General features: G+C 41.7%; 1 protein-coding gene across 1 annotated transcript in view; it reads left to right on the forward strand.

Annotated features, from left to right (window-relative positions):
• The window catches only part of SLC35F1 (solute carrier family 35 member F1), a 202,676-nt gene that overhangs the window by 98,561 nt on the left and 80,625 nt on the right, over positions 1 to 23,490 (forward strand). The window contains exon 2 of the mRNA XM_081856223.1: positions 9,574 to 9,749. Within this exon, the coding sequence (XP_081712349.1) occupies positions 9,574 to 9,749 (176 nt within the window). The remainder of the gene's footprint in view (positions 1 to 9,573; positions 9,750 to 23,490) is intronic.

The following is a 23,490-nucleotide window of genomic DNA, read 5'->3' on the forward strand; positions in this document are numbered from 1 at the left end:
GGGACGGTGGACCGGCTCACGGCTAAAAAAGGTTGCTGACCCCTAATTTATTGCTTAAAAGCTGGACTAGTATTGAGGAGACCTGGTTGATTGTAACAAAACCTCTAAGAGATTGTCAAGAAATATGTGCATTATCAATGAAAACAGTTAAACACAAGAAATTAACAAAGGCTTAGATTCTCCCAGCTGGACTTTACCAGCTCTAATGGGTATATGGATGCAGCTTGAGAGTGGTTGCTCTCATAATCACAAGACCACAGTCCTTCCATCTATGGGCTATGCAGAAATTGTTCTAGATATACACGGCAAAACAGTATGCTGATATCTTGAGCTGTTCACCTAGCAACCCTTAAGTTGATCAGAACGGTTTTCATCTGCAGACAAATGGCAAATTTGAAACTGAAGTCTTGCAGTCTAGCATTTAATTAGGTAAATTTATTGCTTGATTGCTTTTAAAAAATGAAACAAAACCCTAAGTGGCTTTCAAGAAATATTAGAATTGCCAATAAAAACAGTTAAAAACAAGTAAAAACCTTTTTAAAACAATTAAAATCATCACTGAACAAAAACGTATCAATATATGTGTGTCTGGGCTGACTTGCCTAAACAGAAATGTTTTAAGCAGGCACCAAAATGTGCTTGACTGCAGAGTGAAAGTGTTGTGGCTACATGGACGATGGCAGGATGGGTTTGGGTTTCAACTCTCAATTTGGTCATGAAATTCATGGAGCCAGTCATCGACTCTCAGTCCATCCTATTTCACAAGAACACTGTGGGGATAAATGGAAGGTGGGGTTTCTCAGAAAATGCAGGTACACCGCCTTCAGCTTCCTGAAGGAAGTATGATGCGATAATAATGTAAGGAACAAATAGTAATTATAAGTTGCTGCAGCAATTAGTTTCTAAAACTTTCCACAATTTGTAACATAATAGGCTGACATATAGCTTGTGCAATATTTCTAATAAAATTTGCATAAATATGTTTCACAGAATATTGAATGAGTCTGGGATCTTATCCTGTTTTATTTCCCAGTGGAAATCTTGCCTTTTTGAATTAGAAATTAATGCCATCTGCAGTAACTCCTTAGACATTACTAAAGGATCAAATGGTCCATACTGCCTTTTTCTTTATGCCTTTTTCACCATTTACAGTGAGTCGTGTGCTGCAAAATGGCAACTTCCCTACTGAAACAACCTGAACCACCTACAAGTGTTTCAAAAAGTGTGAGTTGAATCTAGACTTAAACCATATTTAGAATAGACCATTGAAATCGACTGGACTTAAATAAGTTGCTGTTGTTGGCATCCATCTGTCTTGAGAGAGAATGGAGTATGATCTGGGGGTGAAGTCAAACCACTGGGTTAGCAGCACTGAAGTTATCTCCCTGGGGAACAAGCCTGGGAAGTGTGTGGCGGTCTTGGGCTGCCATGATGGCAAGACTCAGCCTCACTAATGTGATCCAAAGAAAAGTAGAGCAATATGTTTGATGCCAGCTTAACTGCAGGAGTTATCAGAAGGAGGCGTATAAGTGTCGTCCAACTATCTTAAGGACATCCCAAAGATATCCTGCAAGCCAGCAGAATTTTAGAACCAGAGTTTTCCTTCTCCTAGATGGGCAGCAGTGTTGGGAGTTATATGCAAAATTCTGTTAAAATAAGCAACAGTCATTACATGTTTCCAGTAAGGATGCTCAAAAGTCTGCTTTGGTTTGAAAAACAGAAGGAAAAAATAAATATTCATAAAACGGTTGCAAAGAAAGTTGAAGGATTCTTGGAAGTATTTAGGATCAATAGGCATGATAATTTCTCAATACCTGACAAGATTGCACCTTGCAACACAGAGATGGTCACAGGGATGTAGAGTAGAACATTTTCCAGGACTTTATTTTTCCACATAAAATTTTACATTTCGTAAGTGCATTAGTAACAACGAATAGATGCAGACTGCAATGCAATATAATGTACACTTGGTGGTTTCCAGGTTTTTAGTGTTGTTTACTAAATATTTATAAACTAAGCACATAACTCTTCAGGGCATTGGAAAAATTTCTGATACAAACTAGAAAAAAAATCTGTTGCAAATTATCTGGTGAAATTATTCTACTTTGCAAGGGAACATTTTTCATATTTTTTTTTTGCAACTCAAATATTTCTGGGAAGCCTAGAAACCCCCACCCCCCAGCCTTTCCTCTCTGTTTCCTGTTCTACCATGGTTAGCGTAATTGTAATATGCCTTTGCTCAGTGCTGTATTTTGAATGGAAAAACAACAATAAAGGTCTTTTTTTAAAAAAATATCAGAATGAATATTCTGTATAAAAGATGGGGCCCGATATTCAGCAAGATGAGCCATTCCAAACTTATTTATTAAAAGGCTTCATTTTGCTGCTGGTCAATTTCCTGCTGGTAAATTTGAGACATTAGAATATGTTGTGCTACCCATTTGAACATGGCTACCCAGACTAGGAGTTACTTTGAGCTAATGCTTGAAGTCTGCAGCAGGTACACTCTCACTTCTCCTTTTGAACTTTTTGTTTCCACTAAGCATAAACTCATTCAAACACCTTGCAATTTAAAACTCTATTAAAAGCAGGAAAATGAGATCACTGCCCTTGTGGGGTTTTTCTCTCGCTCCTTTTACCTAGTCTGTTTCATCAACATGTGTCAGGCCTGTAATAAATTTGCCGTGCTGTCAAAAGCTGTCACGCTGTCTCGCCGCACTGAAAGCCGGTAGGCAAGGGAAAGATTTATCTTGGAGCCTAAGGGAAAACCAATAAACTGGAACCATCACATTCTTAACTTGTATCTAAAATTGAAAGGCTTTACTTACTGGGAGATCCAAGCTTATCTTTATAGCACTCTGTAAATTTAGTTTTGCTTTCCCTTAACTTAATTTTCCTCCATCTTAATTGACTACAGTAGGAATTCAATGCAAATGCTGGCTAAAGACTTGTACGTTCACAGTGGGAATTGTTTCAAAGTAATTCACAGGTTTAATTTGGGCCTTGTTTGTGCACTACATGCCTTGAAGCAACTATGCACATCTGCCTAATCAGTAATGTGTTTATCTTCAGAATTGCGGTCGGTTCTGGGTGTGGAGGTGAGGAAAAAAGACCAAGTGGCAGAATATAAGGAAGAACATGCCATCAGATACAGCAAATGCCACTTTTGAAAACTTGATTTGTGTGCTGTGGACAGAAACAGGAGCTCTTTAGGATTGCATCCTGCCTATGATTACAGTTACGCGGGACGTCACCTATGTATTCGTAGCAAATGAGCAAACTGGGAATAGTTGGCTGTTAATGAGCCCTGAACCTGAACAATGTTTAATCGTACATCTGTGTGCAGAAGCATGTCCTGCTTCTCTCACAAGAATGATGTATTCCCAATGTCACGATTGCTTATGCAAATTGTTATAAGATTGGCACAAGGATTTTAAGTTACATTAAACTGAGGAGAACCTTCCCTTGCTGGGGGAAGAGAAAGACCTGGGATTTCCTGTGGGCTACAAATCCCATCTTCTCATGACCATTGGCCATACTGGCTGGGATTGATGGGAGCTGGAGTTTAGCAACACCTGGACTGCCACAGGTTCTGCATCTCTGATGTAAAATAACTTTGGTATGTAAAGGACGTACAGGAGATGTGATGTTTGGGTTGCATCCAATGAAGCCATCCCATTCATGCAAGGATTTCCACTTGCCCAACCAAACTTCTCCTCACACTCCTTTCCCTGTGTGTTCCATAAACTTGCTGAGGGAGAGGAAAAGGAAGGTAATTTCCATTGCACCAGTGGAAGTCCTTGCACAAACAAGATGGCTTCTTTACACTACAACTGTTTATGCCCTATCATATATATATATATATATATATATATATATATATATATATATGCTTTCGTAGATTTTCACGGGTACAGGAATGCAGGTTTTGGTGTCCTCGGGTGTCTTCCCGTGTAAAAGTTGGGGTGTCTAGGCGACGTTTCGACGAGGTCTCACTCGTCATCTTCAGGCTGGTGCTTTCGGCTTCTTGTTACTGGAACAGAGCAGGATCTCAGTGTTTGAGTTCCTATAAATACTGTAGAGGGGGTGTGGTGTATAGCCTCCAATGTTCTGGGCAGAGAGGAAGTTCCCAGGCTAGTGTGCCTTTTCTTCTTTTGTTCCTTAATTACTTGAGAGATATCTTGAGTGATTTCTTGAGTGATATCCTGAGTACCACTTAGGTGGGTCATTAGGTGTGGATTAGTTGCTAAAGTCTTTGTGTCTTGACCTCTTGAACTTTGTGAAGAGTTTTCATGAGAAGATGGCTGTACTGTACTTAGTTGTGTTCTGGCTTGGCTTCGTGTATAGGGGCGAGCTGTGGTTTTGTGGCTTGTGTCAGCCAGATCTGTGTAGGGATTGCAGGGGGGTGCAGCATCCGGAGGTGCCACCATGGATTGGCTACTGGATGGTGTCTGTAATTCATATGTGGAGAGGGTCTGGGTTTGGGTCTGGTGTGGTTGATTGGTGTTGGCGTTCTGTGTGCCTCTGGATCTGGTGTCAGTTTTTGTGGGGAGGGCTAATTTCCAGATGTCTGGCAAGCGGGATGTGTCGTCACGCTTGTTCATGTTGTGAGGGTGTTTCTCTATCTCGATGGCTTCCATGATTATTCTCTTGTGGTGATGTTCCGTGTTAAAGAGCAATTTGGAATCTGCAAAATTAATTTCGTGTCCTGTTTCTTTCATGTGTTGGAAAAGAGAGGAAGTTTTTTCTTCTTTTTTGACGGCATTCTTGTGTTCTGCGATACGTGCATTTATTCGTCTGTTTGTTTGTCCAATGTACGTGGCTGGGCAGACTTTGCAGGGTATTTCATAGATCCCTTGGTTTTCCAACTGGATTTTATCCTTGGGGTTTCTGAGGATATTGGCTATTTTTTGGTTGGTGCAAAAGGCTGTTTTGATATTGTGTTTATGGAGGATTTTGCTAATTTTATCTGTAGTGCCCTTGATATAAGGAAGGAGGGCCATGCCATTGTTTTCTTCTGTGTCTTGGTTTTTGGGGGGTGTTTCCTTTTGGATTAGCTTCGTAATCCTGTTTTGCTGGTATCCATTGGCAATTAACACGTTTGAGAGATTCTGTAACTCAGTTGTCAAGTGGTCTTTGTCAGCCAGGCGTTTGGTTCTGGAGATGAGAGTCTTGGCTACGGAGTTTATTTGTGCAGGGTGGTGGTGTGATTGTGCATGTAAGTAGCGGTTGGTGTGTGTTTTTTTCCGGTAGATAGTGTGTCCTAGGGAGCCATCAGGTTTTTTGTAGATTAGGACGTCAAGGAAGGGAAGTTGGTTGTTGGCTTCTATTTCCATAGTGAATTGTATTTTGGGGTGTAAGTTGTTGAGATGTGTGAGGAAGCTATCCAGTTTTTCCTTCCCGTGTGGCCAAATTACAAAGGTGTCGTCAACATATCTGAGCCAAAGTTTGGGTTTGTGTTCTGACTTGTCTAAAGCATTGGTTTCAAAGTGTTCCATGTACAGGTTTGCGATGACCGGTGAGAGGGGTGATCCCATAGGTGCTCCTTCTATCTGTTTGTATCTTTGTCCATTGTGGATGAAGTACGTGTTGGTTAGGCAGTGGTTGGTCAGGTCCAAGATGTATTCGGGGGGATTGTATTTGTTTTGAATAGCTGTCAAGGCTTCATTAATGGGCACTTGTGTGAAGAGAGATACAACATCGAAGCTCACAAGTAGGTCATTAGGATGTAGGTTTTGCTTCTTTATTGTTTCTATGAACTGGAAGGAGTTTGGTACGTGTGAAGAGATGGATTCTGCATAGGGCTGAAGTTGCTTGGCGAGAAATTTAGCGAGATTTTGTAGAGGTGAGCCTATGGAGCTGATTATTGGTCTGAGTGGTGTTCCTTCTTTGTGTATCTTGGGGAGGCCGTAGAGTGACCAACCACTGCCTAACCAACACGTACTTCATCCACAATGGACAAAGATACAAACCTATAAAAACAGATCCCACCACCTACCTGGAAAAAACCACCAAATCCAAAATAAAAGCCTCTCCTATCAGTGAAGAAATCCAGCTAAGAATCATCCCCAGAGAAAAATCATCCAGATGCCCCAAACTCTACGGCCTCCCCAAGATACACAAAGAAGGAACACCACTCAGACCAATAATCAGCTCCATAGGCTCACCTCTACAAAATCTCGCTAAATTTCTCGCCAAGCAACTTCAGCCCTATGCAGAATCCATCTCTTCACACGTACCAAACTCCTTCCAGTTCATAGAAACAATAAAGAAGCAAAACCTACATCCTAATGACCTACTTGTGAGCTTCGATGTTGTATCTCTCTTCACACAAGTGCCCATTAATGAAGCCTTGACAGCTATTCAAAACAAATACAATCCCCCCGAATACATCTTGGACCTGACCAACCACTGCCTAACCAACACGTACTTCATCCACAATGGACAAAGATACAAACAGATAGAAGGAGCACCTATGGGATCACCCCTCTCACCGGTCATCGCAAACCTGTACATGGAACACTTTGAAACCAATGCTTTAGACAAGTCAGAACACAAACCCAAACTTTGGCTCAGATATGTTGACGACACCTTTGTAATTTGGCCACACGGGAAGGAAAAACTGGATAGCTTCCTCACACATCTCAACAACTTACACCCCAAAATACAATTCACTATGGAAATAGAAGCCAACAACCAACTTCCCTTCCTTGACGTCCTAATCTACAAAAAACCTGATGGCTCCCTAGGACACACTATCTACCGGAAAAAAACACACACCAACCGCTACTTACATGCACAATCACACCACCACCCTGCACAAATAAACTCCGTAGCCAAGACTCTCATCTCCAGAACCAAACGCCTGGCTGACAAAGACCACTTGACAACTGAGTTACAGAATCTCTCAAACGTGTTAATTGCCAATGGATACCAGCAAAACAGGATTACGAAGCTAATCCAAAAGGAAACACCCCCCAAAAACCAAGACACAGAAGAAAACAATGGCATGGCCCTCCTTCCTTATATCAAGGGCACTACAGATAAAATTAGCAAAATCCTCCATAAACACAATATCAAAACAGCCTTTTGCACCAACCAAAAAATAGCCAATATCCTCAGAAACCCCAAGGATAAAATCCAGTTGGAAAACCAAGGGATCTATGAAATACCCTGCAAAGTCTGCCCAGCCACGTACATTGGACAAACAAACAGACGAATAAATGCACGTATCGCAGAACACAAGAATGCCGTCAAAAAAGAAGAAAAAACTTCCTCTCTTTTCCAACACATGAAAGAAACAGGACACGAAATTAATTTTGCAGATTCCAAATTGCTCTTTAACACGGAACATCACCACAAGAGAATAATCATGGAAGCCATCGAGATAGAGAAACACCCTCACAACATGAACAAGCGTGACGACACATCCCGCTTGCCAGACATCTGGAAATTAGCCCTCCCCACAAAAACTGACACCAGATCCAGAGGCACACAGAACGCCAACACCAATCAACCACACCAGACCCAAACCCAGACCCTCTCCACATATGAATTACAGACACCATCCAGTAGCCAATCCATGGTGGCACCTCCGGATGCTGCACCCCCCTGCAATCCCTACACAGATCTGGCTGACACAAGCCACAAAACCACAGCTCGCCCCTATACACGAAGCCAAGCCAGAACACAACTAAGTACAGTACAGCCATCTTCTCATGAAAACTCTTCACAAAGTTCAAGAGGTCAAGACACAAAGACTTTAGCAACTAATCCACACCTAATGACCCACCTAAGTGGTACTCAGGATATCACTCAAGAAATCACTCAAGATATCTCTCAAGTAATTAAGGAACAAAAGAAGAAAAGGCACACTAGCCTGGGAACTTCCTCTCTGCCCAGAACATTGGAGGCTATACACCACACCCCCTCTACAGTATTTATAGGAACTCAAACACTGAGATCCTGCTCTGTTCCAGTAACAAGAAGCCGAAAGCACCAGCCTGAAGATGACGAGTGAGACCTCGTCGAAACGTCGCCTAGACACCCCAACTTTTACACGGGAAGACACCCGAGGACACCAAAACCTACATATATATATATATATATATATATATATAAAATCTATCTCTCAAGGCAAATAGCCACACCTGAACTCCATGTGGGTTTTCTATACAACTTAGAAACCTGATCAGGACTGGCAGGGCTGAGCAGTAGGTAAACAGTGAAGGGACAGGGGGAGCTGGCTTGACTGCTCTCCCACTCATCTGATTCTGATTGCTTGAGTATGTTGATGCCTGAACAGTGCTTGAAGCAGAATTGGAAAGGAGGGCAAGATTTAAAGGAACAGCACATCCTACAAGGTAATACATGTTACTGATGCAATGTAGGACTCAAATCACACAGGACAGAGGCAGTTGTGTGGTGAAAGAAAGAAAAAAAGGTAAAGGACCCCTGGACGGTTAAGTCCAGTCAAAGGTGACTATGGGATTGTGGCGCTCATCTTGCTTTCAGGCTGAGGGAGCTGGCGTTTGTCCACAGACAGCTTTCCGGGTCATGACTAAACTGCTTCTGGTGCAATGGAACACCGTGATGGAAACCAGAGTGCACAGAAACACCATTTACCTTCCCACCACAGCGGTACCTATTTATCTACTTGCACTAGTGTGCTTTCGAACTGCTAGGTTGGTAGGAGCTAGGACAGAGCAACGGGAGCTCGCCCTGTCGCAGGGATTTGAACCGCCAACCTTCTTACTGGCAAGCCCCAGAGGCTCAGTGGTTTAGACCACACTGCCACCCACATCCCACAATTATCCCCAATAATAGTACCAGTTATATCAAAGGTGAACTGGGTCTTTTTCAGGTTTGAGGACCATGTGGAACTTTTTCAGCACAGTCCACGATAAAAAGAAAATCTTGCATTAGAGCCTTCTCTTTCCTTTGCTTATTTGATTCTTTTCATTCCATGATTGGGACTGACACACAACACTTGGAGGCTTGTTGCTGTGAAAGGTGAAAACGTGGTTACCAACAAAGCTTTCATGTATCATCCCAGCTGCCAATAATATGATCAGTGGATGGGTTTGTAATGACAACAGTCTTATGTGAGTGAGACGGGAATAAATAAAAATCCCAAGGGAACTGCTCTGTTCACTTGGATATCTCTGAAATCCTTTCTTCAGTCTTTTAAAGGAAGCTTGCAGGATCTAGATTTAAAAGTGAAGACAGCTAATTGGCAAGAAGAGAAGAAGAGAATGGCGAGGAGGAAGGGAGATCAGAGGAAGGAGGGCAAATGCTGAAAGGGAAAAATAATACAAAATAAAAATGAACAAACTATGTTTGGCATAAAATGAGAGGTGAATGAAATTTGCAATTTGTGCACCCAATTGAAGAATCCAGACTATTTCTATTATATTTTCAAACTTATCACTAGCGGCCTAGAGTGAAGGGGTAGGACTATAGAAAACTGCTTTTTCAGACTTGGGCTTATTCTCTTTGTGGGTTGTAGGAATTTCTTGGCTGTTGAGTAATTCTGATTATGCTGCATCTCTTGTCTTCCTTATTTCTTTTTAGGGAGCTCCTGTTGTCTATAGCTCTTGGGCAGGTTCTGTCCCTGCTTATCTGCGGTATTAGCCTGACCAGCAAGTATCTTTCAGATGATTTTCATGCCAACACTCCAGTCTTTCAGAGTTTCCTGAACTACATTCTCCTATTTTTGGTCTATACCACAACATTAGCTGTTAGACAAGGTAAGTGGCATTCTCTGGATGTAGAATAATTATTGCATTAATAATAATAATAATAATAATAGTAATAATAATAATAATAATTGCTATAGCTTTTCTCAGTGCTTTTTTTTCTTTAAAAATGTTTAGGGGTACTCTCATTTTCCTACTCATGTTGAAATACTGCCACTCAATGAGGCCAAACTTAGATTCACAAAATGTTTAGGAGTATGAGTCTGCACACTGGCTTTTCTTTCTCATAGTGGATAATTTCCCCTCTCTTGGAACATATCAAAGCATTTCCTAGTATTTAAAAAGGAAAGAAAACTTGCAGCTCCTCCAGAAAGGTTGATAACTATAAAAGGTTGCAAAATCACTATTAAACATTTGGGGTAGGAGTCACCTAAAAACCCTGGTATGGTAGCACTGCTCAAAGACTTCCCTTCTACCCTTATCCCCCCTTGCACCTCCCATCCCTGAAATTGACTCTAGGGAGGTTGGGAGAAGCCCCAGAACAACAGAGAAGGGAAGGAGAGGCAGATCATTTCATCTGCACAGACAGAACTTTCATCAAAGTACAATGTAGAATTTCACCCTTGATATCTTATCAGCATGAGATATTCTAATGAGAACAGTCTTTGAAGGTTTTCTTTTGTTTTTCCCTTCTCCTGTTGGCATATATGTTCATTTAGAAACCTGTTCTGATTTTGAATGCATATTAATGAAGAGATGGAGACAGCAGACCTAGTCACGGGGGTGGGGGGACGTAACTATAAGAGCAAACTTTGACTCTGAAGGCTACAGTGGTAAAGGAAAGAACCTTTCAGTCCCAATGAAACAAAGATAACATTCATTCATTCATTTTATTGGTATGTCACTTTTCCACAAAAGAAATCATGCTGAAAGCAGCTTGCTACAAAGAAACAGGGATACATTTCAGACAAACAGTACAAAAACAATTTCATAATAACATAGCAAAACAAAAATATAGCAACATACCATAATCATAGTAACACAAAAATCACTTTTAAATTCTATAACTATAACTATAACAAGATTACTTAAAGAACATGCAGCATCCAACAGCAAAAATATCAAGGGAACTTCACAGTTTCATGTTAGTCCTAGAAACAGCCCTCCCATGATGCTCACAGTCTGTCTCCTGCAGCAACTTCTTATAAGGCCTTCAAGCTGCAAACACTCCTTCCTTGATGTTACTCACACATGAGGGGATATTCATCAATTTGCAGATGTCACCAAACTGGAGGGGGTGGCTAATGCCTCTGAAGACAGAATTGGGATTCAAGAAGACCTTAACAGACCGGAGAATTGGGCTGGAACCAGCAAAATGAATTTCAAAATGGTCAAATGTAAGGTTCTACACTTAGGCAGGAAGAACCAGATGCACCACTATAAGATGGGGGATACCTGGATTGCCACTAGGACATTTGAAAAGGATCTAAGGGTCTTCATAGAGGACAAGCTTTACATGACAGTTAAAGAAGGATGTTGACAAGCTGGAAGGTGTGCAGAGGAGGGCAACCAGAATGATCAAGAGTCTGGAAACTAAGCCTTATGAAGAACAGTTGAGGGAGTTGGGTATGGTAAGCCTAGAGAAGAGGAGACCAAGAAGATATATGATAGCTATATTCAGATATCTTAAGGGGTGTCACATGGAAGATGGAGCAATCTTGTTTTCTCCTGCTTCAGAGCATATGACCTTCAAGTTACAAGAAAGGAGATTCTGATTAAACCTCAGGAAAAACCTTGGAAGGTGGTGGACTCTCCTATTTTTGGAGATTTTAAAGAGGTTGGATGGCTATCTGTCATGTTTGATGTAGTTGAGATTCCTGAATTGCAGGTGGTTGAGCTAGATGACCCCAGGGTCCAGTCCAACTCTACAATTCTATGATTCTATGCCTGGGCAGAATTTGATTTCATCCCCTGCACACATGAATACTACACTTGTCTTAGGGCTGGAGGATCATCCAAAATAGCATAGGAAACTGGCATCAATGAAGACTGTAGTGTGTGATGGAAACTGGGAGAGGCACAGGCAGAAGAACCTTCCACACTACTGGAGCCCAGTCAAGTATCCATTCTCAAGATGCTATCATTGAACCATCTCTTATTTCAGTCCTTAGATAAAATATACCTTGGACAGGCACATGCTTGAAAAGACAAATAGATGCTATGGTTTCTGAATTAATCTAGGTATCTCTACTCTTCCCCGCCTCTTCCACTTCAAGAGGTTTCCTGTTGAGATTAGGTGTGAGTAGGAAAATGCAGCTGGTTTCATGTCAAAGCCTTATAATTAATTCATGCATTTAAATGAACAAATAAACAACTTCTCTCTCTCAATCAGAAAAGCTTGAGATGAATCGAGGAAGGACCTTCAAATAATATGAACGAAGTACCTATTGAGTTTTGACAGATATTTATTTTGCGATAGGCATAACTTGCTCTTTTGTGGTCCTCCGAGTGCCTACCCTTATCCAAGTCCAGACCCTCTTGAGCTTCCGTAAAGCTACAGCATCTGGTGCTCTAAGGCTATTCACTGGGCTCTCAAGTGCTGGTTAACTTATTGGCCATGTTTTTGTGTGTAGACTTGAAATGTGGTTGTGGTCATCATCATTTCAGATGCTTCCTTTGTTGACATCTGTGAGTGGCTTGGCATCCTGCCTGCTGCTTAAATTATTCAACTTTGAGTCCCAGCCTTGTGGAGCAGACAGCACACCCTGTTGAGGAGAGTAATGTTCTCCTTCCCACTGGGATGGTTGTAATTAAAAGGAAGCTGTTGACTTCCACTGCAGAGGCTTCTAAACAAGGAGTTGTAAGTGTCTGTTAAAACCAAACCTGGCAAAGAATTGTCTCAGAGGCTGCAAAGATGACCTCTTTCAAAGAAAGCTTTTTCTCTCTCTCCTTCTGGTTGGATTGATAGAATGTAGCAGACACAAGTCCTATAGGTTTGTTTGCTCCTCTTGCAGAATATGGGAAAGCCTATTAATGGAGGCCTTCTCTCACATCCTTATAAGAACAATTAGAGGTTTCCCAAACCCATCAAAACCGGAACAGGATAATGAATGCCTGCATCATTTCTCCATTTCCCAGCTTAGGTGCCTTGTGGTGAAATATAGAGCAGTTCTCCCGCCGCCCCCATGCCTGTTGCAACTAGGCACTAATGCCACAAAGTTGACTTGCTTCTAAAACCATGTGGCTTGCTAGGATCATAAAAGCCTAGTGTTCTTCTGTTCCCAACAATTAGAGCAAGGAGGGTTAGAGATAAGGCAGTGGTGTCAGAGCAGGGTGCAGTGTAGAAAGAAGCAGAGCAAAACTGAAGTAGTGTGAAAAACAGAAACTAAGATGTGGAGCGAGGAGATAGCCTGTTATACCACTTAATAGCAGATCTTCAGCTATAGTTAATGGGGCAGGCAATGGAGACTTGGCATTAATTACAGGCACTGCAAAGATAAGTAGAACAGCACAGAACCTATTTCAGATAGTATGACTCCATCCTACGTGTATGAGTTTGTTTTTCTTAACTGGAAATTTGTGCAGCGTTTGCTACATTCTTTGCAGAGAAAGTGTTTCTAGCGTGGCTCTCTGCTGATTAGATAATACAGTTACATATAGTTCTTCATTTTTTATTTTCTGTGGACTATTTTTCTTTCATAGTGAAATCCAAACATTTGTCCAACAGTTCTTGTGGTTGTATACAATAATTGGAGGAAAGGCTTCTACTCACACAAGGCAAGGCACCTGAGATTAAGAGTCTCTATTTTGCTAATCCTTCCTATCTACTGCAACCCTCTATGCCATATACCTTGTTGTTCCAGAGGGTCCCCCAGTCCCCAGGAGCACTATTTCAAGGAACATGGGGGGGGGGGGGACTTGGGGAAATTTGGGGCCCTGCCTAGTGCAAGCAGAAGTACCTTCTGTTAGCACAAAGTCTTCACTAGATACAGTACAACTCTTACTTATTACCTGTCGGTTTTCCAGCCCTCTTGATGCAAATCTGTTTTTAAAGCATCTCCATTTGCTCAAACTCCCCATTAGCTAATGCTGTGGAGGATCTTGCATAGCCATTGAGATGTTCACTCACCACAGCAGCACAATAAGAGAAAAATTGAGTGCCATTAGCAAAATGTTGCCTCAATGCTACCTTGAACTCCCCCTTATGTATGTCTTCAGCTCAACATTTGCCTTTACAAATTATTTATGCTTTAGTTTCAAGCATTTGCAGATGCTTCTGTCTTTGTTTGCAGGCAATTAGCACCACTATGGTTGATTTCCTGTGAGTAAATTAGTTTTAATTTCCACTCTGCTCCTTTTGCATGGCTCTATTACACCAAGATTTTGCAAAAGAAAAAGAAAAAAGTTTTGCAATGCACTTTAACTCCGATACGTAGCTGAAACATTGGATTTTGGACATACTTTGCAATTGAGACATGCTGCTTGCACCACATAGGTGATACTAATTTGAACAGTCTGGGTTGTTGTTGTTGTTGTTGTTGTTTTAATTAAGCACAGATTAAAGGACTAGCAGTATTGACTGTGCTTAGTGATTGACTCCCATGAAAGGAAGAGAAATGGACAAAAGTCCATTTTAACCCCTTTTATCTGAGGGTAGGCAGCAAAAGTGATTCCGTCTCCATTCTCCCCTTGGGCACCCCAGTATCCCACTTTTGCAGAAGCCAAACAGGATGGAATAGTTTGCCTGAAAAGTGGGGTATGCAGCTACTGCCGATTAGCTGACTGATGGCAGCTCTAAGCCCCAGTTCCTTTGGCACAGTAGTTTGATTTCAAACCATGCAGTCAAAGGAAAATGCTTCACCTGATATCACAGGTGATTAAGAGGTGGTCAGCCCCACCCACCTGCCACAGTAGCCTATACAAGTTAGATGTCTCCCCATGTATTTAGACTGTGTACACATTGCCATTTACTCTGACTCCAATGCAGTTCCAGCATTGGTGTTTGAAACCAAGTGTACATGATGATAGCCAAAATCCATTTGCATACTGTAATTTCTTTAGGAATACTGCTGATTGATGTATTTCCCCTCGAGCCTGCTTCCAGTGAATTTGAAAAAAAAACCTAAGGCATAGTTAAGCTGAGGTGTGTCCATTTTAGACATCCATTGCACATGTGCAGATGACACCACATGCACAGATGATGGCTTTGGTGAGTAGTCATTTGGGGGCTCCAAGTGCAGGGAAACAAATCAGGTAATTGTGCATACAGCAACATAAAATGTTACTTGAAACACAGCAGGGGCAAACTATCTCACTGCATTTTAAGCCACATATGTTCATGCCCCAATTTAAATGCCTCGCCATTTTTCAGGCAGAGGGTCATTGAAAATCCACTTTAGGTAGATTTTATAGAGCTATGTTTGGGTTGGATTAATGTCCAAGGCTTGGAAAAAAGCACTTAATCCCTTTAGTTATTCAATTCATTTGCTTCACTTTTTGACGAAAGGTCCTTGCTATTGAGGATGCAAATTTCAGCATAAAAATTGAAATTCACAGAAATGTGGCTCATTTCTACTCATATTGACTTCAAGAAGAATGTCACTGATATTTGCTTTGGGACATTGCAAATGTAGCTGGGGGAAATCAAAGAAACAGAAGTGGTGTAGCTTTAGAGCGAGATGATGATGTGCCTGGGATTCAGCTAACACCATTGTCCAGCCGAGCATGAAACAAGCCTTCAAAGGTTAATAGAAGTCCCAGTACTAGACTATAGCCCTAGGAAAAAGTCTGGATATCATCTGACAACTTTTAAAAAGTTTCCATTGGTACATGATGCTCTCATAGCAATGTCTAAAAATGGAAGTTCATGTGTTGCTTCCATTTTCCAATGCATGTGGGTATTATAAAACTACTATTATTAGTTAGAATTGTGTGTTGGAAATTTGAGCCTGTACAGCGTAAAAGAGATCCAGTGGCTTCTCAGTCAATGTATGATATGATGGATTCAGTCCATCTATTTTTCATACGGCTGCCTTCCTCTTTAATTCCCAGATACAAGGAACATATTTGTCAAGTGTGTCAGGCCTGTTTTACACAGGAGCAAATATAGTTTTGCTAGTAGAAAAACCAGGAACCATCCAATAACTCAAGCAGTAAGTGGCTAGAGGCCTCGCCTTTGGTACAGACTATCCTGCTTCACACATAATGCTAAGCCAAACCATAGCTTAGCATGAATGTTTGAGCAAACACTCTTCTGAAGCTCACAGTTGCTTAGTCTAGACCAGTGTTACCCAACCTTGGGCTTCCAGCTGTTTTTGAACTACAATTCCCATCATCCCTGACCACTGGTCTTGCTAGCTAGGGATGATGGGAGTTGTAGGCCAAAAACATCTGGAGGCCCAAGGTTGGGAAACACTGGTCTAGACTATGAGCTGCAACAAAGGTTTGTCCTATGGCTTATAGCTCATGGTCTGTCCAGTAGCATTAAACTAAGAAGCTAAATCATGGCTTGACTCAGTGCAGCACAGCAGCAGCAAAACATGGTCCCGGGAGGAGCAAAGCAGCCAAGATTTCATCTCTTGGAGCCTGCATACTTGTATGTTTGGCTTAAGCCATGGTTTGGCTTAGCATGACATGCAAACCAGAGCATTATAGCTTAGTGGTTAAAGTCAACGGACAAGGGATTTCCTGGGAGTTGTTCTTGAAGGAGGATGCTTTTGCTTGCAAATAATATATTCATAATTCATAATATATAGATATAGATCTTGGGATTCTAATATTTTATGTCGTAGCCCAAAATTTCTGATATATATATATATATATATGCAGGTTTTGGTGTCCTCGGGTGTCTTCCCGTGTAAAAGTTGGGGTGTCTAGGCGACGTTTCGACGAGGTCTCACTCGTCATCTTCAGGCTGGTGCTTTCGGCTTCTTGTTACTGGAACAGAGCAGGATCTCTGTGTTTGAGTTCCTATAAATACTGTAGAGGGGGTGTGGTGTATAGCCTCCAATGTTCTGGGCAGAGAGGAAGTTCCCAGGCTAGTGTGCCTTTTCTTCTTTTGTTCCTTAATTACTTGAGAGATATCTTGAGTGATTTCTTGAGTGATATCCTGAGTACCACTTAGGTGGGTGACCCACCTAAGTGGTACTCAGGATATCACTCAAGAAATCACTCAAGATATCTCTCAAGTAATTAAGGAACAAAAGAAGAAAAGGCACACTAGCCTGGGAACTTCCTCTCTGCCCAGAACATTGGAGGCTATACACCACACCCCCTCTACAGTATTTATAGGAACTCAAACACTGAGATCCTGCTCTGTTCCAGTAACAAGAAGCCGAAAGCACCAGCCTGAAGATGACGAGTGAGACCTCGTCGAAACGTCGCCTAGACACCCCAACTTTTACACGGGAAGACACCCGAGGACACCAAAACCTGCATTCCTGTACCCGTGAAAATCTACGAAAGCAAATATATATATATATATATATATATCCCCATTATTTGACATAATGCAATTATGGAAGTTCAAATTGAAAGGCTGAGTAACATGGCATCTGTATAAGGTTAGAGCTGAATGCAGATTTGGGGTTTGTGTGATTTTGATGCCTGCTTAATGTTGGGTTTGCATAATATCAGGGTTTACACAACTTCAATGTCTGCACAATTGGAGTTCTACAACTTTTGCATACCTTCACAGGCATATTTACAGCTTTAAAAAGTGCATGTTTTTAGGTTGGGGCTATCCTGTGAACTGCCCTGAGACCTGTGGGTATAGGGCGGTATATTAATTAATTAATTGAAATGTGAGTACTATTTAATACTTGGGACATATGTAACTTGCAGTTACATGGTTTTCTCAAAGTTTGTTTGTAGGGCTCTAAGCATTTCGTAAATTCTATAGAAAAAGTCAGCAGTCAGTTACAATGGAAAACACTTCCCCAACTCTAGAAGATATAAATGAGAATTTATAAATATTTTGGAAGAATTTCCAGAAAAAAATGATACAGAAAACTTATGACATTTAAAATGTGAAAGAATAGTGATTTGATAACGGAGGCTAGTAAGAAGAGATGAATAAGCTGGAATCCTATACACATATACCAAGTAGGAAGTCCTACTGAATTATCTGAGATTACTTTTGAGTAGAAATGTGTAAATCAGAGAATCTGATTTTTCATACTTTAATGCCTCTTATACCTTGTGCTTTTTCATCAACCAGAATACATTTAAAGCACAGTCTTGCTAACTATAAAGAAAGAAAAGTGTAAAGTATGAGGATAGAGTATTTATCTGTGAGCAGGGCTTTTTCGGCTGGAACTCACTGGAACTCAGTTCTGTCATCTCTCAAGTGGGCACCATTGCCATTATAAGAGAACAAGGGAAGCATTCATGGTAAGTTCCAGCACCTCTTTTTCTAGAAAAATAGGCACTGTGTGTGAAGATTAAAAAGAAACACTCACAGCACACTCCTAACTGTGTCTACTTGGGAGTAAGTTCTATTGAAATTTACCTCCAGACAGGTAAGGCTAGGCTCACAGCCTCAGATAATAAGGGTAGAAAATCGAATTATAAAAGAAAAAGGATTAGAGGGGAAAACTGATGGAAACAATCTATTTGCTTTATTGAATGACTTATTTACAAGAATCTTAGATCGGAATCTGTGGCCAGGTACAATTCTGAAATTGCCAAGAGAAAGATGTTACATGGAGATATCATTTTGTCTTTTCATAAAAGAGGTACTTGTAGTTTTATCTTAAGCACAGCTTGAAGAAGCCCAGTCCCAAAGGGAGACAAAGAAGAAATGAACATCCCCACCCTCTTGATTTGACTCACGTCATGCTATAAGCCAGGGGTGGGGAATCTCAGGCCCAACAGGCTTCATTATCTGGGCCCCAGGGCAACCTCCAGACTGTGATTTATCCCTGGATTACACTCCTTACTGCCCCTGCTGTGTGCCTCCCCCTCCCCCAGTGATTTTGAGTGGCTGGAATATGCCCTTGAACTGTGGCAATGTCTGTTGCTTGCCTGGATGTACAAAGTTCAGATTCACTTCCTTTGCCCAGCACAGTTTTGCCTCTGACCCCACCCACCCCTGGTTCCCTGAAAGGTTCCTCATTGTTGTTATTGTTTAGTCGTTTAGTCGTGTCCGACTCTTCGTGACCCCATGGACCAGAGCACGCCAGGCACTCCTGTCTTCCACTGCCTCCCGCAGTTTGGTCAGACTCATGCTGGTAGCTTCAAGAACACTGTCCAGCCATCTCGTCCTCTGTCGTCCCCTTCTCCTTGTGCCCTCCATCTTTCCCAACATCAGGGTCTTTTCCAGGGAGTCTTCTCTTCTCATGAGGTGGCCAAAGTATTGGATCTTCCGGATCTGTGCATAATTTGGAATGCACATGTTATGTACAGTGGTACCTCGGGTTACATACGCTTCAGGTTACATGCGCTTCAGGTTACAGACTCCGCTAACCCAGAAATAGTACCTCGGGTTAAGAACTTTGCTTCAGGATGAGAACAAAAATCATGCTCGGGCGGAGCGGCAGCATCAGGAGGCCCCATTAGCTAAAGTGGTGCTTCAGGTTAAGAACAGTTTCAGGTTAAGTACGGACCTCCAGAACAAATTAAGTACTTAGCCTGAGGTACCACTGTATTATAATGTTATACGAGTCCTCTCTTTCTTTCTTTATTCAATTACATGCTTTTTGGGGGATGCTGGTGGAGAGTGGGGGTGGGGAGAGAAGTAAAATACCCTATCCTTAATATTTCTGTTCTTCTCGGTTTCTTTTTACTTTGTCTGACCATAGAGTCAGTGTTTTTACTCCGAGGGTTCATTTCTGAAACCTGCACTTGTTACTCCAAAGCACTCGTGCACATAGGGACTTGCACTTTGAAGCTCATTTCCACCATTTTCTACCTCACGACTGGGCCTGAACATAACACAATGCTAGTCAGTTTTCATTTGTTACAGGTTCCTCCTCTCCCCACTCCATTTGACCAGCTGCTTAGTATTTTTAAAACATATCCTTGCAGAGAACAGCATTAGCCTGAATGAGATCCACAGCACCTAGCAGGTTAAATAGCTAGAATCCCCCTTTAACACTTTGATTAGTAAGCCATGCCTCACACTAAGACTCTATTTGCTTTTTTAAAAAAAGATTATTTACCAGACCTTTGAAAAATAGTCACTATTTTATGTATACTTTGATCTGCAAGATGGCACCATGTTTGTATCCTCTTTCTCTTCCTGTATCAGATGATGATAATAAATTCATGGAGGATAAGGCTATCAGTGGCTACTAGCTATGATGGCTATGTTCTGCCTCCACAGTTGGAGGCAGCATGCATCTAAATGCCAGTTGCTAGAAACCACAGGAGGGGAAAGTGCTCTTTTCACTTGCCATTACACAAATAACTACATCCATCTTGACCATACTCTGATATTTCCCAAAGCTGTCAAGATGTTCACCTACATGGGCATATTGCTGAAAGAAGTACTGTTGGAATTACAACAGCAGAGATCATTCAGTTACTGTATTAACCTAAAGGTTAATTCTGTTGACAGTCAGCCAACCAAGAGAGAGGTGGTGGTGGTGGTGGTGCTGTTGCCTGGCAACCAGTCAGATTGGCATGATCCTTGCTAAAGTCATGAGTTCTGGTTGATTGGTTAGTTCTGTTTCCCCCCATATGGTTAGTAGTATTTCTCTCTGCTATAGATTAGGCTTGAACAGCTAAGAAGGACAAAATGTCTCTGTTTATTTCTTCTTGTATTGTATACTGTTTTCGATCGATTTACCCTATAAGCTATTATTAGTTTATTTTGTCTCTCAAGTCCGTCTACATTATTTAAGTGATTCTGTTAACAAGTACTTACAGTGAAATCTAACCACTTCTTCAAAACCACCATTAAAGAACTTTCTGGAACAGCTGAGCTTTTGCTTGTGTTCTGGCAGAATGAATAAGAGGACTAATGGAAGGGATCCCATTTAAACAATCATTTATCCTGTGGGAAGAATGTTTGAACGCACTTAAACATTGCATTTGTTTATACAAGGAACAGAGTCAATAGTCTCTCCTTAAATCAAGGGCTTGTTGTGTTACAGTTTCTGATGTGGGTTAGTTGCTCATTTGTGCAAAAGGAGAGTAATTTTTGATTCGTTGGTTGATTTCATTGATATGCAACTTTTCCACAGCAAACTGTTTCTAAAGTGGTTTACATCAAATGTCCTCTTGTCAAAATACAGAACATGGGATGGAGGAGAGAAACAAGTTTATGGAATGTATCAATAAATTCACAAAGAAAAACAATTCAGCTTACGTTAAATAAATTCAATAATGCAAAAGATATCATCAAGATTGAAATGCACAAGTACAGAGGTGTGTGAGCAGTTCCACAGAATTCCCTGTGAACCCTGTTCCATAAATCCACTTACCTCTTTGTGCTGGGCATGGGGAAGTCCCAAGACAGGGGAGGGGCTGTTGCCACTGACAAAGTTCCACTTTGGCCAGAGGAGGCACCACTAGCATTGAAGGGAGAGAATCCACTCCTCTGTTCCTAAATGGACAATTTGGGGGAAGGATAGAAGGAGTGGTTCTCTCCTCTTGACTGTAGCAAAGGTTGAAACAGCAGCAAGCCAAGGATAAAACCTGGCTACAGCCCTTGGCTTGTTTGGAGCAAGACAAACTATGGGCCTGAGCTCAGATGGAATGTGACACCTGAAGTGTAGGTGGGTTCCCACAAGGCAAGACACAGTGATAACAGCAAGAACCTTTATTCAACTAACAGAGCTAGACAACAAGGGCAAAGCAACAGCTTATATACATTTCTGAAGGCCTGGGCCACTCCCACTGCCAACGTGATTGGCTATCTAAACTTCCAAGCTGCAAATCATAACTCAGAGTTTAAGGGCCAAAGGCAGAGGCCCAAATCCTGAATTCTTCTGTGATTGGATATCATGTATTGAATCAGAACACAGGAGCTCAGAATCCTTATTCCAGACTCAAGCTCAGGCAAACACAGACCACTGAATACATAACACCACCAATATGTGGCTCAGCTCCCCATAGGAGCAGGGATGTGGGAGGAGCAAAGCAACCATGGTTTTCTCCCTGTGCACCAGCACACTTGTTCATTCACAGTAAACCATAGTTTGGCTTTGCATTACATGTAGTCCAGAGCAGGAGACAATACTGAGCTAAACTAAAGGGAATAGCAAGATGTTATATCATTGACAGGTTGGTGGCTGGCTGGCTTGCTTGCAGCAGGCTGCAAACTGCTGGCTCCTGTAAATGAGAGTGAAAGTTATTTTTCCCTCTTCCTCATTCACTCCAATCATGATTTTGGAAAGAGGGCTCATGTCAGCTTCTCTGGGTTGCAGCGTGAGAAAACAGGATTCTTTGGCAGCAAAGTGCACTTCATTTCTGCTTAACTGTCTCTCAAGACTCTATGGGTGGTGCATTCTCCTAATCTCTCATTGGGCATGAGAGCAGCAGGCAGTGTCTGAGAAGATGCTGGAGGAACTACAGTGTGTTCACCAAAGAGCCTTCTTCCACCCTATTCATAGGTACTTGGAAGTGAGCACTACTGAACTCCTTGGCCCTTATTCTGAGAAAGCATGCACAAGCTCATGCTGTTATGACTTGCTCTAGCTAAATACAGTGGGGTCGAGGGGCCTGAAAAAACGAGATGGGGAAATTGATGATCAAACTGAAGAGGTCACAAGCAAATTACTAAATGAGTTTTAGCATGAAACAGTGAATTGCCCAACTAGCAATAGAGCTGTAGATCAGGGGTTAACCAATACAATGCCCTTCAAATGTTGTGGGGCTACAGCTCCCCCCATCCCTGACCATTGTCTATGCTGGCTGGAGCAGATGTGAACTGGAGTCCAACAACATATGGAGAGAATTGTATTGATTACTCCTGCTATAGACCTTTGAAATGCCTTTTAAATTGAGCATGTGCAGAGCACATTTTCATCACTGCTAAGTGGTCACAACAGCAAGCTGTTACATACCGCCATTCTCCTTTCCCGGAAATACTTAATTGTCAGGATTTTTTTTCCTGGGTCAGCAGCTGATTCTGGATATATTGTGCTAAGAAGTTGCTCACAGCTGACTACCTGGAAACAATGGTTGGAAACCAAACCCAGACAGCATTTGTGGAGACCTGCCTGTGAATAACCCAAAGTATGGACCCCCCCCCCACAAAGGAGACTTACACTGACACAATAGCCTTGTGCCCATCAGTAACGATGTAAAAGCAGCTTGGAAACTGGCTTATTGCAGAAGGCACCATCTAGGGTTTATCGTGCAAATGCATGACCAACGAGGCCTTTACAAGTCATCTATGGCAGCCCTTCATTCCATTCGAAGGAAATCCATTCAGTTGGAGATGCAGGTTAGGGAATGCAAATTGAAAATTATAAGGAAAATGGTTCTGTACACAGGAATAGCCCTCCTGATGGATGCTAGTTCATAAAACCATAGAACTGTAGACTTGGAAGGGACCCTGAGGATCATCTAGTCCAACTGTCTGCAATGCAGGAATATCAACAAAAGCATTCATTACAGATAACCATCCCACCTTTGTTTAAAAACCTCCAATGAAGGAGTTGTGTTACAGCTTATTATTGTGTTAGGGATAATGTTACTGGTTCATCCATCTTTCTGTGCATCCTGAATTGAATGCAAAGTGAATGCATAAAAAGGTGAGGGAGATCTGTTTGGAGTGGCATTAACATTTAATTCCATTTCTGTCTCATACATTTCATAAGCCTCTCAAGGTGTTTCTGTTTAG

This window comes from Podarcis erhardii (genome assembly GCF_964252035.2).
Source record: "Podarcis erhardii genome assembly, chromosome: 3".
NCBI classification, from domain to species: Eukaryota; Metazoa; Chordata; class Lepidosauria; order Squamata; family Lacertidae; genus Podarcis; species Podarcis erhardii.